At 35.1% G+C, this 20,595-nt stretch overlaps 1 protein-coding gene across 5 annotated transcripts in view; it reads left to right on the top strand.

Annotated features, from left to right (window-relative positions):
* The window catches only part of COL24A1 (collagen type XXIV alpha 1 chain), a 411,639-nt gene that overhangs the window by 74,023 nt on the left and 317,021 nt on the right, over positions 1-20,595 (top strand). For all 5 annotated transcript variants that reach the window (XM_045064804.1, XM_045064802.1, XM_013056205.2 and 2 more), the window contains 3 exons: positions 7,321-7,365; positions 15,584-15,637; positions 17,020-17,064. In XM_045064804.1, the coding sequence (XP_044920739.1) occupies positions 7,321-7,365; positions 15,584-15,637; positions 17,020-17,064 (144 nt within the window). The remainder of the gene's footprint in view (positions 1-7,320; positions 7,366-15,583; positions 15,638-17,019; positions 17,065-20,595) is intronic.

The following is a 20,595-nucleotide window of genomic DNA, read 5'->3' as shown; positions in this document are numbered from 1 at the left end:
TATACAGCTTTTCATAATCTTTTTAAAGCAAGGACAGTGTTGAGGAGCTAAAATACTGTATGTCCATGAGAACAACAATAAAAAGTCAGGATTGGCATACATTGGGTGCCTGGAGAGGAAAATAAGGAGAGTTCTATTGTTTCTATAGAGTTATCTCTAGAGATTCTTCTCACTTGCCCACTATCCTGGTAAAAATCTGCAGACTGTACTTTATTTGGGTTTGGTTTCCAATCCAAGGGTAGTACTGAATGTCTAATTCAAATGCTGCTACATAAGGGCTATGCGGACACCACTGTGGCCATCTTCTCTGCAATCCCCTGTTCCCACTGATGGGGTGGATGCAGAGGGGACATGGAGAGCCAGGCCTACTGGTACCAGGTACCTACGGTGGGTGCCCTATTGAGCCCCCCAACAGGCAAGTCAGTGGTTGCCAGAGTGGTGTAATTTGTGGGACTCTGAAAACTTTCATGTGTCCAAAGATATTTTCCTCTGTCTGGCTTTTATGATTGACATTTTAACATTAAGGATAAATTCATTTGGCTAAAAGTATTTCAGTTTCCAGACATTTGAAAAAAAAAAAATTCTGTGTCCTCAGAAAAAGCTGTTATCTGTCATGGAGCACCATTTTGAGAATTAGTTTATCCTACTCTTTTTCTCCATGAGAAATTATTGAGAAGGACTGTTACTAGGGTTGATGGGACCAGAGTGAAAACTGAGTGCTGATTAACAGGGGTTAGTGGGTCAGTATTGTGAGGAGTTTGGGGCAAAAGTTGGCACAAGTCTGCTGTGTGCATGAGTGAAGTATGTTCCAAGAAGGAGAGGCAGGTAGAATAGAGAGGTTCGTGTGGTATTCATCCTATAATTTGAATCCCCTCAAGTTCTCCATTTACCTGGGATCCTCCTATTTATTTGTTTTTTAAAAAAATTAAACTTCTTATTCTTAGGACTTAAGGAAATATATTGCCTTCCCCCCAAAAGGGCTTACATTCTCACAGTTCTTGATTTTCATCTTATTCTGATTTCTTGCTTAGGGTTTCTTTTTTTATGGTCATCTTATCACTGCTTTTCAATTTTGCCATAGTTTCCTCCGTTATTTTGGCCAAAACATGGTTAGAGGCCTTTGTCTGTATTCCTCAAGGTATTGTTACACTGAGTCCTGTAGTGTTTGACAAGTTTCATTGGAAAGTTGGAATTACCTAATCTAATACTGTTATATTACAGAGAAATGAAATTTAATAGTGATTTCAATAGCGAAGTAGCAATAGTTAAAATATATAAATATATGTAAATATATAAAAATATAAAAATATATGAGTGACTTAGTGACTTAGTTCTTATATGCAAAGACTATATTTTATTCACTGTGGTATCTCAGTGATTGAACATTGCTGCTCCTAAGTTTAACTGATTGTGCCCTTTCACCCAGTCCTAGTGGTCATCTTCTTCCTTAGTGTCTGCTTTTCAAATCAATGTTCCTTCTTTCCTGTCTTATTTTCCCTGGGTCCTCTTTTCAGGATTTCACCCATTTTAAGTAGGCTGAGTAAAACTAGTTAACCTGTTTACTAATCTCTAAGCAATGTTGCCTTTCACATGATTATATACAAGGTTAGCCCACCTTTCCTTAGCTTCTTGATACTAGACAGAAGCAAAAGTCCCAGGGAAATGGTCTCAAACAAAAGAGCAGTTTCCTTCTGGAGAAAAAATCTGTCACTAACTCTGGAATGCTACAGTTGTTTTAGTCGTATCTTTTTGCCTTGTAATTCATTCAGGAAACCTTATGTAAATAAGGTATAGTATCTTCAAGTAGTTTACTTGAGTAAACAGTTCTTAGACAGTGTACTGTCTAAAAAAGAAAGCACTCTAAAGTAAATTACAAAAGTGAATTATGCCATTGCAAGGGCAAAAGTGGAGATATGAAAAGGTTATTATAGGACATAGTTGAGGGTTACCTAAACTTCCAAGGGCAGGAGTGGGATAGTTTGGGAACCAGGGAAGAAGGCAACATCTGACCTGCATATCGAGGATGAGCAGCAGTTATCCTGATGTTACTGTCCTTAGTAGACCTGTGTATGCCACCTAACACACAGGTGTCAGTGTTAAATAAAGGCTCACAGGCAAGAAGCAGTTCCTAGTGTCTGGGCTATAAAGTGTGAGACAGGAGGTGTCAGGAGATAAGTCTTGAGGGGTGTACAGGGGTCAACTTATAGAGGATTGTATCATGTATCACTCATATCTATTTATTTATCAGGTAATAGAGAGCTACTGGAGGGTTTTAAGAAAGGGAGTGCCAGAGGCAAATTATCTACTATCCAGTTTCTTTGGCATTTTTGTGGCTTCCAGAAAGGGATGCTTCTACTTTTCTGAAACCTGAAGTCTATAGAAGGAGAGCCAAGGTAGAATGGTAGGGCAACAATACTGAAGCTGTCTTTTACCATAGGGAAAGCTTCCTCATACATAGGAAGAAATCCTTATCTGAGTAAGTATAAGTCTTTTCCTTCTAGTAAAAAAAAAAAAAAAAAAAAAAAAAAAAAAAATATATATATATATATATATATATATATATATATATATATATATATGGGCATTCCTCACTTTGCATGGTTCCCATGTATACAGATTTCAGTTACCATGTTTAATTAAGTAACACCAGTCTCCCAGCAATGTGTTTCAAATTTTGCTTACAACAATGGTTAACTGTGATTAATTGCAAAAAGTACAAAATTTACTATGGTCTCCTCAGCCTACAAAACAAAATAAATTACAAAAACTACATAAATAATAGATAAGCATCAAGATCAACCACCGGTCACATCATTATTCAGTCTGCTGGTGATTGTTCACGCACATCTGTTCGTTGATGCACAGACAGCAAAGCATATAGTGTGTTGCTTCCTTGTCTCTCAATGAGAAACCTATGTGATATTTTACACAAATAGATAATCAAAAGGTGTAGTTGACCATCAAAGATGAGAGTACAGCAAAATAAAGGAGTACTGATAACAGAGGACTTAAAATTAGAGTTGAACAAATGGAATTATAGATGAAATAGTTGATTCTGGAACATAGCTGTTATTTGAGAGACTCTACATGATGTAGCCAGAGGAACATAGTGAAGGATAACTTTTTGACATAAATGAGGAAAGTGTTGTGATGAATATGACAGATGTCCCAGAGGTAACACCAGCTAAGAAATCTCCACAGTAGAAGAACTTTTGGAACTATTTCATGACATTGACAGTACAAAGGATAAAATGTTCAAAGTCTATCCAGACTTGGAAAGGAGTTTGACAATTTGCCAAAGCTTACAAAATATGCTTGCTCAGTATGTTAATTTATATAAGAAGGCCAGCCCTATTCAAACTACTATTTGTAATTTTTTAAAGAAATGATACTTTCTCAATGTTTTTAATGTTTTAAATTACACTGTACTCTAAATATTAGTTTAACTTTTTTTTTCATTTCCCTACACAATTGTAATTGGCAGAATTTTTAACATTTTGACAAAAATTTTTAAAAGTCACAGAACATTTGTAGTTGTTCCCATAATTAATATTGCTTTGCATGGTTTCAGTTTGGATGATCAGTTTTATGGTCCTCTAGTACCATGCCAAATGAGGATGGCCTGCATATAAATGGTACCACTATTTTCTTTATGGATAAACCTTTTATTTATGTATCCAAAATTTTAATTACTTGGGCCAAGTTCAGATATATAAATAACTTGAAATTTGTTTCTTTCCCATCTCTTAATATTTCTGATTTTGATTCTACTATGTCTACTGAATTTATTATTTAATCTGCTTAAAAACAGAGTTTATAAGTTTTCTTATTGGCATACCTTAAGGAATATGTTCACATCAGTTTTTTTTCAAGATATTCATCCGGTAAAAATTATATGTTGTTACTTACTGGACTTTTTTGTTATTCTTCCTATCTGAATATAGAAAACAGTGACCCAAATAATATTTCCAAAAGACTATACTATAAACTGATTTTTAAAAATAAAATGTTAGGTCCCTAGACTGTAGCTATGCCAAAATTTAAATGTAGGCATTTTTCCCAGGAACTTATTCTCTTTGCTTTCAAAAACTTTACAGACTGGTGTTAAAGTAGAAAATAAATAAGGGGTATAGTCACAGATACAGGAAATAAATGGAGGCCTTTCTACAATAGTGGTAATAATTCCAGTGTATTAAAGATATAATAATATCAAAGACGTTCTTTGTCCTACTTATTTACCTTTCATTTTAACATTAAGAGAATTGAGATGTAATATAAGATACTTAGAATCTGTTTTTGGGGTGCCTTGGTGGCTCAGTCGGTTGAGTTTCCAACTCTTGATCTCGGCTTGGGTCATGATCTCAGGGTCATGAGATGGAGCTCTGCATCAGGCTCTGTGCTCAGCAGGCAGTCTCCTTGAGATTCTCTGCCCACCCCCATAGCCTGTCTTTCTCTGTCTCAAACAAATAAATAAATAAATCTTAAAAGAAAAAAAAACAAAACAAAACTAGAATCTCTTATCTACTCAAGTAACTCAAATCCATTTAAGTCTTTCTATCAGTTCATTCATACATACAAGTATCATCATAAATTAATTAATGGGCACTTCCTGTGAGCCAGGAACTGTTCTAAACACTGAGGATACCACATTGAATAAAATAAAAAACTTCAATTAAAACTGTAGGAGCTCATATACCATCTCTTACTCTACCTCTAAAATCTGATTTATAATTATCTTTCACTGTACTATAAAAGTTTCCACCTGACCCATTCTCTTCCATTCTACACGTCTCAGAGTCTCTATCTTTATTTTATATCATATGCCTGAATCTTTTTTTCTCTGATATATACATCAATCTTATTTAAATTCTTCCTATGCCTCTAAGCCCAAAGTGACTCATGAATATGCCTTTATTTTTCATTCAATGAAAGCTAAATTAAAGAAAAAAAGAAAAAGTACTGACTTTCTTATAGACCCGAGTAACCACAGAATGCTAACAATAAAAGGAAATTCAGCCCCCCTCCCCACTGCTAAGTACCTGAATTTTTCTTTCTTTCCTTCTTAAAAAATAGTTTAACCTAATTAAAAAAAGGATTTGACTCACCTGACTTGTTCCCATTCAGGCAAAGGTCTTTACTCCAAGTGACTTCATTGGCTACTGGTCAGACTTCATATTGGTCTCCTTTAGATCACGTGTTGGGTTCTGTGGCTGAGATGGAGTAGAAATGAGATCATGAAGAAAAGATCATGACTATTGCTGTCCCTTTATTAAAGTCTCTGGATATGGGACAAACCCTTCAAAGGAAATTGTACATACAGAAGATAACATGTTTAACATGTCTAGTCGACCATTAAAAGAAGTTGTACCTCCACTGTTTCATCATGGGCTAGATGAGGGAAGAAACTCTGGTCAGAAAAACAGCTGGTAGCCAAAGAAAAGGAAGCATGTGGTTAGACTCAAGTATTCACAGAAATAAACATAAATAAGTAAATAAATAAACGCATACTTTTTAAATAAAGGAAAAGGAAATAGGCTTATATATATATGGGCACTTCCTGTGAGCCAGGAACTGTTCTAAACACTGAGGATACCACATTGAATAAAATAAAAAACTTCAATTAAAACTGTAGGAGCTTATATACCATCTCTTACTCTACCTCTAAAATCTGATTTATAATTATCTTTCACTGTACTATAAAAGTTTCCACCTGACCCATTCTCTTCCATTCTACACGTCTCAGAGTCTCTATCTTTATTTTATATCATATGCCTGAATCTTTACCTATGTGCTTCTTACCCTGGCTCCTTGTTCCTCATCCTCCTGACACTCCTCAGGAGCTTCTTAGCCCCCACCCACCTAGAGCTGCTATACCACCCTAGGGAGCCACCACCACTGCCTTAATGCTGAAGACATTTCTTATGTTCTATTATAAAAAGTGAAGAAACTTAGCTCTGATAATATTTTTACTTGTGGAATCCCACATAACACTTGAACAACTGAGAACAATATGTCTCGTGCTTTGTAATTAGGGTGATATTTAGCTATCTCAAAAAAAGTATAAACTCAGAGCAAAATTGAGTCAAAACATTGGGTATATTAGATGCTGTTGGTAAATGAGTGATTTTGATAACACCATGTTTATGAGATATATAATTCTTTTGATTGATTTGTCTTGGTGATCTATAATTAATGTTTGTGTTTATCGATGAGAATGAGTCTATATTTGAAAGCTACATGCATCTAGAATAAGTAGAAGGACAAAATATTCAATTCTTGATAAATCTGTCAAACTGACATGATTCTACCTTGCTACCTGTATCACTTTGGTCAAATTGTTTAATTCTTATCTGTAAAAATGGGGGAAATAACTCCTTTGTAGGATTGCCATTGAATCAATGGAAGTATTTGGAAATGGCTGGTACATCATCTGGCACATAGCTCAATGAAGTTCCTTTCTTCCTTTTCCCCCTTCTTTTTTCCCCTCCTTCTTTCTCATGACCACTTCTCTGTTCTCTTTCTAATAGTCTAAACACAAAAGGTCCAAGCTCCCACAGGACAGGCCTTTTCCTCTGCCCCTTGTTTTTTTTCCTTTCTTACCTTTCTAGAAGTAAAAGGATAATATCTGTATTATATCTTTGGGCATTAGTAATGGAGATTAAAGATTTGATTTGAGTTCTAGTATATGGAAAAAATTTTTGATACTAATTTTTTAGGCCTATAAAACCCCTTTTTTCATAGGATCTATGAGCAGCCTCTTCGATTTTTCTTAGGTCATGTATGGAGTGTGATAACAATGATTTGGATCAGAGAAACTGCCTGATTATGGTCCAGTTTTTCAGTAATTATCAATAGATTACTTCCGAGGGCATTTTGCTTCAATGTTAATAAAGTAAAGATGGCTTGATAAAGCCTGGTGTTGGTTTCTATGCTGGGCATGGAGATTGCTTAAGATTCTCTCTCTCCCTCTCCCTCCTACCCTACCTACTTCTCCAAAAATAAATAATAGATAAATAATAAACTAAAATCAGCCTTCAAAAAGCTTTAATAGATTAAAAGATTTAATAGATCCATTGCTGGATACCAGCTTTATATAGAAGATGCTGTTTTAATTCTCTATTTTAAACTATGCTGCCATTTTTGTTGATAGTAATGAATAATACAATTACTCATAATAAAAAAATAAATAAGAAATAAATTATAAAAAGCCATTGATGAGGAAACCAAAAGTTGGGACAAAAAAGCACTTAGAACCTTTGTTTAGTTTTAGGCTTGTATGAGCTTATGGTTCATAGCATGTCTTCACCTTTAACCTTGCAGGGACTCAAAGGCTATCCAGGGCTCCCCGGACTCCAAGGTGAACCAGTAAGTACTTCATTTATAAAACTTGTATCTTCTCCAATAAAAAAGACACACATTGGTGAACTCCATGGAGAGATTATTTTCCCCTACTTATTAAGATCTTCTTCTCCTCAATGATTTTCACTCTGTTTAGTGCAGGACAGACTTTTTCAGTTACTCATGTTATAGGTTTATTTTTGTTTTTTCCCAGATCCTTGACTGACTTTAACTATCTGCGTAACATGTTCCAGAACTTTAAGAACAGTTCTTAAATATTTGAGGTTCACAAACCCCTTTAAGAGTATTATAAAGGCTATGAACTCTTTCCCAGGAAAACACACATTTTCACACACATGCATGCACACACGCACACACACATTTGATTATTTTTATTTTTTGTTTTCATTTTTTCTTTCACACAATTGATTTTTTTTTTAAAGATTTTATTTATTTGAGAGAGACAGAGAGAAAGTGCATGCACACACATGAGTGGGAGGGAGGAGCAGAGGGAGAGGGAGAAGTAGATTTCCCACTAAGCAGGGAGCCTGATGTTGGGCTTTATATCAGGGCCGGCATCATGACCTGAGCAGAAGGCAGAAGCTTAACCAGGCAGATACTTACTGACTAAGTCACCCAGGTACCCCCCACATTTGATTTTTTATACAGTTTTAGGAGTTTGCCTATTTACAAAAGCCTACTGATAACTGTTAATTTCCTGATCTTTGCATAAGGGAATGTAAATAAATTTTAATAAAAACCCAAATTAGAATAGCACATATGTTATTGTCCATTATACACATACGCACATATTTAAAAGTCAGAATAGTTTGGGAACTATTTAGTTTTTGATCATGTTATTCTTTCTCTCTCCCATCAGAAAATAATGTATGTCATGGAAAAAAAGAAAGCCAGGGCGCCTGGGTGGCTCAGCGGGTTAAAGCCTCTGCCTTCAGCTCAGGTCATGATCCCAGGGTCCTGGGATTGAGCTCCGCATTGGGCTCTCTGCTCAGCAGGGAGCCTGCTTCCTCCTCTCTCTCTGCCTGCCTCTCTGCCTACTTGTGATCTCTGCCTGTCAAATATATAAATAAAAATCTTTTAAAAAAAAAAAAGCCATATCTCTTGTTTTCAATGTAGTTTGTACTAGGTCAGTATAAATAAAGCAGTGAAAAAGATAAGAGATAAGGAACTAACTAGGGTGATGGACACCATTATTGGAGATTGAGCAAAGAGCCTCAGGAAGCCCTAAAGAAAGGTCTTGAAAGAAATGTGATAGAATGTCCCTGAGGAAAGATAGAAATGAAATAAAGTTAATTTTCTCTTTCATTCATGTTAAGTGGGACAGTACATTCTGTTCAGTCCTGAGGCACAATTTCTCAAGATTACTAATTACTAGAAATAGCAAGTAAAGTGATATATTATATTATATTATGTTGTTATTCCACTTTACTAATTCTACTTGGTTGCAGTGCTGGGATTCTCAGTGAAGTCTGATTGTCTCAGAGCGTGTGCTTTTAATGCTTGGTGTTAGAAGTGGGATTGGGGCAGGTTTCCTATTCCTAATTTCTCCAGGGTGTGGAGATAGATCTTTGTGTCTAAATTGCTCCATTCAATCTATAGATTGAAGTGGGCCAACTTTTTTGTTTTTAACCATTTTGAAGTGCATAGTGAATTTTAAGTTGTAGTGTTTGCTTTGAGTTTCTTTTGAGCTTCTGTGGTTGTCACAGTGATTTTAGGGTGTGGTTCGCTTAGACATGTTTATGCCATAGAAGACTGCTGAAGGCTTACTTGTTTACTTTGTTTACTGCCATTCCAGGAGAGCAGAATTTAGCCATCTCCCGGAATTCTTTTTGTATTTCTCTTCACAGCTGGAATGTGTTAGATCTCTACATGTTACCCTAATACCCTCCATGAAAATCCATTCAAAATGAGATTTCCTTTATGTCTTAAAACAGATTGCTTTTTAATAGAGCTCAATTAATCTAATTTGCCTAGGAGAAGAATGAAAGGGATGGTGGCTGGCTTTAGCCAGAGAGTGACCTACAGAACAAAACAGCCCTTTTCATTGGTTTCACTGCTTTCTATTGGCATACCCAAATACAAGTTTTTGTGAATGTCTGTATATAGTCCTATGTATTTTAGAATTGGATGAGGCATAAAGGAAGCTGTTGTAAATAGATTGGAGCAAATCTCACAATTAGAGGGCTTTTCCTAGAGTACTATGGGAAGTTACGTACACTTCAGAACTACACTAGAGAAGCAGTTATAGGGTTTAGACAGATTTAAATAAGATAATACTTATAAAATACTTGAAATAGTGCCTGGCATATGACAGGAGCTAATGAATGTTATGGGAATATAATATTATATATTATACATTATTTTAATAAGGTAATATTTAGTATAGAAATATGGTTTCTGAAATTCATAGGATAAATCTCTCCATATGTAGATAAGAATTTTGTTCTGTACTTCTCAAAAAGCCACTGTTTTATTTACATTCTGTTAAATTATCCATTGTCATATATATATATGTATTTATATACACACACACTCATCTACATATATATATAGATGAATGTCTATATGTATATAGGGTACACATATGTGTATGTATGTGTGTGTGCATGACATGACAACTTCATCAGATTGTCTGAGTTCTGAGTTCATATCTGGGCTCTGCTACTTACTCGCTGTGGCATCTTGGGCAAGTTTCATAACTTCTCTGTATCTTACTTTCTTCAAATGTAGAACAGAGAAAATAGTATCTGTCTCATAGCCATAAAGTTAATGTAATGTGCTTAGCATAGTAAATAGCACATAAAAAGGACTCAGTAAATGGTAATTGTTGGAGGAAGTGGGAGAGGAGGAAGAGATGAGAAAACAAAATTGAGAGAGAGTCTGAGAAAAGTGGAGATAAAGATATATTAGGAGGCTACATGTCTAATAAAATGGGAGGGCAAAAACGTTCACTTATGATCCTCCAATTGCATTTCCTTTGTCTGTTCTTTCTATAGATTTTCCAAATTTTTAAGAATTTAATAGTATTTGTTTACTTAAGCTGAAGGTAGCACTCTCTGTGTGTTTCAGAGCAAAAGGGAAAAGGGCTAGTGTCTTTTATCTCTCACAAACAATAAGAAGGAAATGAATTTTACATAATAAATAAGTAATCCATGAAATTTACCTTTGCTGTCACCATCTAAGTTTAAGTAAAGGTGGTTTAGCGTACATTCTTTTGGCATTTCCTTGGTTCAAGGATTATTTAATAGACCTAAACTCTGGATACACTAATGAATGAATAATTTGTCAATGAAGGAAAGTAAAAACAAAGTGGAAGTATTTCTTCTCGCTTGACTCCACAGTGGTATAGCAAGTTTCCTTTCTTATGCCTTTGAGTCTCCGTTCTTCAGCAAACCTTGTTTTAAAATTAAAAATACAAATTTGTCGATTTAAAAAGAGAGAGCCTACAAGTGGTAGATCAGAAAGGAACAGAGACCATATACAGTAACAGTCACCTTACAGGCAATACAATGGCACTAAATTCATATCTCTCAATACTTACCCTGAATGTGAATGGGCTAAATGCCCCTGTCAAAAGACACAGGGTATCAGAATGGATAAAAAAACAAAACCCATCTATATGTTGCCTCCAAGAAACACATTTTAAGCCCGAAGACACCTCCAGATTTAAAGTGAGGGGGTGGAAAAGAATTTACCATGCTAATGGACATCAGAAGAAAGCAGGAGTGGCAATCCTTATATCAGATCAATTAGATTTTAAGCCAAAGACTATAATAAGAGATGAGGAAGGACACTATATCATACTCAAAGGGTCTGTCCAACAAGAAGATTTAACAATTTTAAATATCTATGCCCCCAATGTGGGAGCAGCCAACTATATAAACCAATTAATAACAAAATCAAAGAAACACATCAACAATAATACAATAATAGTAGGGGACTTTAACACTCCCCTCACTGAAATGGACAGGTCATCCAAGCAAAAGATCATCAAGGAAATAAAGGCCTTAAACGACACACTGGACCAGATGGACATCACAGATATATTCAGAACATTTCATCCCAAAGCAACAGAATACACATTCTTCTCTAGTGCACATGGAACATTCTCCAGAATAGATCACATCCTCGGTCCTAAATCAGGACTCAACCGGTATCAAAAGATTGGGATCATTCCCTGCATATTTTCAGACCACAATGCTCTAAAGCTAGAACTCAACCACAAAAGGAAGTTTGGAAAGAACCCAAATACATGGAGACTAAACAGTATCCTTCTAAAGAATGAATGGGTCAACCGGGAAATTAAAGAAGAATTGAAAAAAATCATGGAAACAAATGATAATGAAAATACAATGGTTCAAAATCTGTGGGACACAACAAAGGCAGTCCTGAGAGGAAAATATATAGCGGTACAACCCTTTCTCAAGAAACAAGAAAGGTCTCAGGTACACAACCTAACCCTACACCTAAAGGAGCTGGAGAAAGAACAAGAAAGAAACCCTAAGCCCAGCAGGAGAAGAGAAATCATAAAGATCAGAGCAGAAATCAATGAAATAGAAACCAAAAAAACAATAGAACAAATCAATGAAACTAGGAGCTGGTTCTTTGAAAGAATTAATAAAATTGATAAACCCCTGGCCAGACTTATCAAAAAGAAAAGAGAAAGGACCCAAATAAATAAAATCATGAATGAAAGAGGAGAGATCACAACTAACACCAAAGAAATACAAACTATTATAAGAACATACTATGAGCAACTCTACGCCAACAAATTTGACAATCTGGAAGAAATGGATGCATTCCTAGAAACATATAAACTACCACAACTGAACCAGGAAGAAATAGAAAGCCTGAACAGACCCATAACCAGTAAGGAGATTGAAACAGTCATTAAAAATCTCCAAACAAACAAAAGCCCAGGGCCAGACGGCTTCCCGGGGGAATTCTACCAAACATTTAAAGAAGAACTAATTCCTATTCTCCTGAAACTGTTCCAAAAAATAGAAATGGAAGGAAAACTTCCAAACTCATTTTATGAGGCCAGCATCACCTTGATCCCAAAACCAGACAAGGATCCCACCAAAAAAGAGAGCTATAGACCGATATCCTTGATGAACACAGATGCGAAAATACTCAACAAAATACTAGCCAATAGGATTCAACAGTACATTAAAAAGATTATTCACCACGACCAAGTGGGATTTATTCCAGGGCTGCAAGGTTGGTTCAACATCCGCAAATCAGTCAATGTGATACAACACATCAATAAAAGAAAGAACAAGAACCATATGATACTCTCAATAGATGCTGAAAAAGCATTTGACAAAGTACAACATCCCTTCCTGATCAAAACTCTTCAAAGTGTAGGGATAGAGGGCACATACCTCAATATCATCAAAGCCATCTATGAAAAACCCACCGCAAATATCATTCTCAATGGAGAAAAACTGAAAGCTTTTCCGCTAAGGTCAGGAACACGGCAGGGATGTCCATTATCACCACTGCTATTCAACATCGTACTAGAGGTCCTAGCCTCAGCAATCAGACAACAAAAGGAAATTAAAGGCATCCAAATCGGCAAAGAAGAAGTCAAATTATCACTCTTCGCAGATGATATGATACTATATGTGGAAAACCCAAAAGAATGCACTCCAAAACTGCTAGAACTTATACAGGAATTCAGTAAAGTGTCAGGATATAAAATCAATGCACAGAAATGAGTTGCATTTCTCTACACCAACAGCAAGACAGAAGAAAGAGATATTAAGGAGTCAATCCCATTTACAATTGCATCCAAAACCATAAGATACCTAGGAATAAACCTAACCAAAGAGACGCAGAATCTATACTCAGAAAACTATAAAGTACTCATGAAAGAAATTGAGGAAGACACAAAGAAATGGAAAAATGTTCCATGCTCCTGGATTGGAAGAATAAATATTGTGAAAATGTCTATGCTACCTAAAGCAATCTACACATTTAATGCAATTCCTATCAAAGTACCATCCATCTTTTTCAAAGAAATGGAACAAATAATGCTAAAATTTATATGGAACCAGAAAAGACCTCGAATAGCCAAAGGGATATTGAAAAAGAAAGCCAACGTTGGTGGCATCACAATTCCGGACTTCAAGCTCTATTACAAAGCTGTCATCATCAAGACAGCATGGTACTGGCACAAAAACAGACACATAGATCAATGGAACAGAATAGAGAGCCCAGAAATAGACCCTCAAATCTATGGTCAACTAATCTTCGACAAAGCAGGAAAGAATGTCCAATGGAAAAAAGACAGCCTTTTCAATAAATGGTGCTGGGAAAATTGGACAGCCACATGCAGAAAAATGAAATTGGACCATTTCCTTACACCACACACAAAAATAGACTCAAAATGGATGAAGGACCTCAATGTACGAAAGGAATCCATCAAAATCCTTGAGGAGAGAACACGGGCAGCAACCTCTTCGACCTCTGCCGCAGCAACATCTTCCTAGGAACAACGCAAAAGGCAAGGGAAGCAAGGGAAAAAATGAACTACTGGGATTTCATCAAGATCAAAAGCTTTTGCACAGCAAAGGAAACAGTTAACAAAATCAAAAGACAACTGACAGAATGGGAGAAGATATTTGCAAACGACATATCAGATAAAGGACTAGTGTCCAGAATCTATAAAGAACTTAGCAAACTCAACACCCAAAGAACAAATAATCCAATCAAGAAATGGGCAGAGGACATGAACAGACATTTCTGCAAAGAAGACATCCAGATGGCGAACAGACACATGAAAAAGTGCTCCATATCACTTGGCATCAGGGAAATACAAATCAAAACCACAATGAGATATCACCTCACACCAGTCAGAATGGCTAAAATCAACAAGTCAGGAAATGACAGATGCTGGCGAGGATGCGGAGAAAGGGGAACCCTCCTACACTGTTGGTGGGAATGCAAGCTGGTGCAGCCACTCTGGAAAACAGCATGGAGGTTCCTCAAAATGTTGAAAATAGAACTGCCCTATGACCCAGCAATTGCACTATTGGGTATTTACCCTAAAGATACAAATGTAGTGATCCAAAGGGGCACATGCACCCGAATGTTTATAGCAGCAATGTCCACAATAGCCAAACTATGGAAAGAACCTAGATGTCCATCAACAGATGAATGGATCAAGAAGATGTGGTATATATACACAATGGAATACTATGCAGCCATCAAAAGAAATGAAATCTTGCCAGTTGCAACAACATGGATGGAACTAGAGCGTATCATGCTTAGCGAAATAAGTCAAGCAGAGAAAGACAACTATCATATGATCTCCCTGATATGAGGAAGTGGTGATGCAACATGGAGGCTTAAGTGGGTAGAAGAAGAATAAATGAAACAAGATGGGATTGGGAGGGAGACAAACCATAAGTGACTCTTAATCTCACAAAACAAACTGAGGGTTGCCGGGGGGAGGGGGTTTGGGAGAAGGGGTTGGGATTATGGACATTGGGGAGGGTATGTGATTTGGTGAGTGCTGTGAAGTGTGTAAACCTGCTGATTCACAGACCTGTACCCCTGGGGATAAAAATATATGTTTATAAAAAATAAAAAAATTTTAAAAAATAAATAAATAAATAAATAAAAATAAAAATATAAATAAAAATAAAATGACTTACCACCCAAAGTTAGTTTGAATTTTTAGATAGATTTGTGTCATGATAAAGGTACTTACCACTCAATATCCGTTTTTTAATCAGACTTGCTGTAAGAATGAGTTTACTTTAGAAAGGAAGAAGAGGTTGGTTCTGAGGTTCCCTGCCCCTTTTAATCTCTGAGGGTCATGCTTAGACATTTAAGGAGAGTTGCAAGATGATTGAAATAAGAAGGAATTCAATATAAAAAGATAATGCTTATTAAGAAATGTACCCACTCTTTTTCTAGAATAAATATCTTCTTTATGTAGTACTGGATTTTTCCATCCTAGATTTTACCATTATTAATAGTCAGTGTCTCATTTAGAGCTCCTAATCTGACAGTTTTATTTTTTTATTTAATAATTTTGGCTCATTTCTATTTGAAATAGGTGAAAACAGTCAGAGAAACAATGTGAAGTCCCCTTAGTACTTTTGTAGGGAAAAATTTCTTTATAAATTTGTGTATTATAGTTGTGTCAAATTTGTTTCCTTGGGCTTCTTTTGGTTTTGTTGTATTATTTTATTTATTTTATTTTTTATTTCAGGGAATTCCAGGATTCACTGGTAATATTGGTGTACGTGGTTACCCTGGCAGGCAGGTGAGGTAACTAAATTTATACTTCTCCTTTTATGTTCCTTTTCATTAATGCATTGTATGCTCTGATTTTCAAGGTTAATGTTTAAATAATAACTATTTTATTTCTATTAAAAAAATGAATTACTCATGGCAAATAATTTCAAAATTAAAGTTATAAAAATCCTTAAAAAATGTTACTGTAGAAAGTTTTGGTTAAAATGGGAGTGGGGTTTTTAAACATGTGTGATGTGATACAGTGGAAACTTCAAAATTAAAATGCCCAAGGGTCTAATAAGATTTTAAAGTGATCCCGCTACTGATTTTCCAATACTACTACTCACTGTAATGAAGTAATGGTAGAAGTTAAGACTGTATAACAAGCATTATTTTTTATTAGCAGAGTAATAAAAATGTGAGACACAGTTTGGCAGTGCTATGTTACTTTTATGTGAAATGTATTCAAGTCTTTCTATACAGTTTTGAAAATTCATTCTAAACATTTCATATTTATTTTCCTCTCATTTATAACTTTATCTATTTCATATAGACTAATAATAGACCAAATTTTCTTTTTTTTTCCTAGATTATTTATTTATTTATTTGACAGAGAGAGATCACAAGTAGGCAGAGAGGCAAGCAGAGAGAGAGAGAGAGGGAAGCAGGCTCCCCGCTGAGCAGAGAGCCCAACATGGGACTCGATCCCAGGACCCTGAGATCATGACCTGAGCCGAAGGCAGCAGCTTAACCCACTGAGCCACACAGGCGCCCCTAGAACAAATTTTCTTTCTGAGGTTTTTGTGAATTGAAGTCTTACTCTTAAAATTAATTACTCATTTAGTATACTAGAAAACTATAGTTATAATATCTTTTTAATTCTCAAGGATGAGGGAAATGAAAATGCCAAAAAAAGTAACAACATTCCATATTTTAGGCCTTTAAAAATTCTTGAAGAGTAATGTGCATTAGAATCTTACCACTAAGTGATACTTTGTGTTGTCTGAAACATGATTAAATACTCAAGCCTATGGACATTGATCTGAAATTAAAAATGTGTTGATTTTTTTAAATTATGGCAATATATTTTAGATGAGTTGGTTAGAAGTGTTTTAAAAGAACATGGTTTTCCAATGAGAAATAGATTAAGATTTATTTTTTGTATCTTTTAATGTGTGTTAATTTACTTTGCTTAGATATCTAAAACACATTTTTGCATAGATTACATATAATACCTCTTTTGATTCTGAAATTCTAAAAATTCCTTGAACATATATAATCTTAATTATACTTAGCTTTGAATTTTCTACTTGTGACAATGACACCTCTTTATATGCCTATTTTATTTTATTTATCAACAGTGCTTTCAGAATACTGTAGTATGATAATGATGTCTTTTGTTCACACTAGGGTTTAGCTGGACCAGAAGGTAACCCAGGCCCTAAAGGTGTACGAGTAAGTAAGCATTTTTATCATCTTGTAAGCATGTTTGCATAAAAGTCAAATGAAGTATGTAAAATAGATATCATTTTCAGACTTCCATAGGAAGTTTGAATGTAATGCCAGGTTAGCCTGAAAAGAAATATATTTGTTTAATAGATGCTTTCACTGTTAACAGCCACAGAAAGCAATCTTATAGCAGTAGGTTTTACTTCATTCTTTTCTATTACTTTCTGGCTGCTAGCTTAATGTCTTTTATGTTAGAATGGACTCTATCAACATTGGTAGTTCATTATGTATGAACGTATGAACGTATATAGACATAGGAAATCATGATAAAAAACATGAGGCAAAAAAATCATATTAATTTCAAGGCTGAGATAATATGATATAAAAACTATATGGAGTAAAAAAGATTTTATCTGCAAAGAAGGAAGTAAGCTTATCATATCAAGAATATACCATTGCACTTTAAACCACTAAAGAGTTTAGTCATTTTTAATCATTAAGGGAGTGAAAAAAAATTCCTGTGATATCTTATGTAGTGTGCTACAAATTAAAATCAAAGGTGGTCTAGGAAAAATTAGAAAAAGTAAACTGGAATTTTTGTTTTTAAAATGCTCTACTTTTAATAGCAAGTTATCTTCCAGAATCTACGTCTATGCCTTATATTATCTTAAATCCTTTTTTGAGGGGCGCCTAGGAGGCTCAGTTGGTTAAGTATCTGATTCTTGATTTCAGCTCAGGTCATGATTTCAGGGTGGTGAGATGGAGCCTCGTGTTGAGCTCCATGCTGGGTGTGGAGCCTGCTGAAAATTCTTTCTCTTCCTCTCCCTCTGTCCCATTCCTCTCTCTCTTAAAAAATACAGATAAATAAAAAATGAACTACCTTTTTCAAATAAAGCATAAAGTATTTAAACAGTATGTGCTATAATGATACTTTAAATTTTAAAATTTTCTAAGTAATACTTTCATATGTATTTTCTTTTTTTATTTTTCTATCAATCCTGTGAAATAATTTTACAGATGAGAAAATAGCAAGCTAAGGAATTTATACAAGTTGGCAAAGTCTTATCTGGCCAAAGAACCAAAATCTTCTTACCTCTAGCTATGTACTCTTTCCTCTATCCTATACTGTCCCTTCTATTAAGTAAGAATATAGAGGAAAAAAGTCATGTGTTTTGTTTTTTTTTTTATTAGAAACTGCACCAAAAGCATATATTGACTTGGATCTGGGAAGTAGAGAACAGTGGTCAAGAACCTGGGCTTTGGAGTTAGACAGGCCTGCTTTTTTCCCTTCATTAAAAAGATCTTATTAGATAGTGGTAGCGAAACTTACCTTTAAGGTAGTTACAATAACTGCCAGAGCTTAACATTCTTAAACCATAGTGTGTAGCATAGACAATCCATTTTCTATGAAGACTTTATCATTTTATTGGAATTTTGGAGTATATTCTGTGCATGAACTTGGAACTCCAATACATGTTATTTGGTACCATGTGGTATTCCCTTACTGTATTTTCTCATCTTGCTTCAGTGATTCCCAGAACTTTTCTAAGTTCTTCTTTATACCATTATATTACACATCCTTATGTGCTGTATTATATATCCTTTGTTGCTTTTTTCCTCACTTGTATAGAAACTGTTGTCTGGGTTGTAACCATTTTTAGAATGTGTTTTTAGATTTTGACAGCCATATTCATAAAAGCAGTTAAAAAAATAACAAATATAATTTATTTTCTGATCGATTCAATTGATTTAATTCTTTAATTTTCCTTTGAGAATACAGGGGGATTCAGGAAGGCCATTTCTGTAGTCTTCACATTCACAAAGGGTCTCAACTGTGGACTTTTTTTTTTTTTTTTTTTTTGACAGAGAGAGAGATCACAAGTAGGCAGAGAGGCAGGCAGAGAGAGAGAGGGGGAAGTAGGCTCCCCACTGAGCAGAGAGCCCCATGTGGGGCTCAATCCCGGCACCCTGAGATCATGACCTGAGCTGAAGGCAGAGGCTTGACCCACTGAGCCACCCAGGTGCCCCTCAAATGTAGACTTTTAACATTAACTTCAAATTCACATTTGATTAAAAAGACAAAAATTACAAAAAAACACTGACAGGATTATAAGATGCTTTTCATTTGATTTGTGTCTCATATGCTATCTACTGTAAATTAATATTTTAATAAATCATGTTGGTAAATGATCTTTTGACTGGCAGCATTATTTGATTCCATTTTTTGGTGTTATGATATTACTTCTATGTGCATTTTTTTTTAAAGAATGTATTTATTTGAGACAGAAAGAGAAAGCACAAGCATGAGTGAGGTTGGGGGGTGCAAAAGGAGAAGTAGAAGCAGACTTTTCACTGAGTACGGAGCTGGATGTGGGGCTTGATCCCAGGACCCCGGGATCATGACCTGAGCCATAGGTAAATGCTTAACTGACTGAACCACCTAGGTCCTCTGATATTACTTTTATGTTAAATGTGTAATTTGTAACCCTCTTTTGGCATTTCTTTGTGTAATTATATGCTCAGAGCCTCAAAAAGTAGAAGTGTGTAGGGCCTCTTCTGACTTTTTAGTGGCCCTACTGATGACACAAAATTGCATCTAACTGGATATACAACCTTCAGTCTGAAATTAAAAAGCATATATGTTATTTTTTTTATTGTTCTTGTTTCATTACACATTAAACTCTAGTTTAGGGGTAGTGCCTGAGTATGACCACAACCCCATGTGATTTCATAGTGGGTGCTGCTGGCATTTTATTTCTGTTAGCATGAGCATAATAATTATTAAGAACCTTTATGAAACACCTGTGTGATCACCCATTAAAATCTTTTTTTTTTTTTTTTTTTTTTTTTTTTTTTTTTTTTTTGTGAACATCTTTAATTGTAACATGTCTTTGCATCCTAATCAGGCTATGTTGAGTAGAGGTCTTTCTTCTGAGGTCTCAGCTGATTAGTGCAGCAATAAGTGTGTGCCAGTTAGGCTGTCTATTCTTTTTATTTATAAGTAAAAATTCAGTTGTATATGTTATATAAAACATATACAAAACAAACAAACAAAACAAAAGTTAAGGCTTTTTAAATTTGAGGCTAACTGTAGCTGGTGATTCTGAAAATACATATAGCTTGTCATCATAATCCTAAATGTTTTGATATCAGGAATGTTTTTGGATGCTTCATTTTACAAGAAACTTTTCACATCCTCCACATGCTTGGCTTTTAAGCAAACAAATTATAATGTTTTACTTACTATTTAAGTAGAAGGAAACTAGTTTTCTCTTTTTAAAAAATTTTTGCTTGTTCATACAAACTCTGGAATGTAGTGAATTTTAAAAGTGTTTTTCTTTGTCAAAGAAAAGTGCTGCTCTCACCAAGGCAACACCCAACTAGCTTTCACTCAGAGATTAAATCCCTCCCAAGGTTCTTATTCCAGGCAAAACAGAAATGATTCCTGAGATATTTACTTAAGAAAAAAAATGTAAAATCTATGTAACATAAAAATTTCCATTTTATCCATTTTTAAGAGTACAGTTTAATGGTCTT

The sequence above is a fragment of the Mustela putorius genome, unplaced genomic scaffold (genome assembly GCF_011764305.1).
Source record: "Mustela putorius furo isolate JIRA1106 unplaced genomic scaffold, ASM1176430v1.1 tig00003853_pilon_pilon_pilon, whole genome shotgun sequence".
Lineage (NCBI taxonomy): Eukaryota > Metazoa > Chordata > Mammalia > Carnivora > Mustelidae > Mustela > Mustela putorius.
The sequence above is the reverse complement of the archived record's forward strand: the minus strand, read 5'-3'. Positions and strand labels throughout refer to the sequence as shown.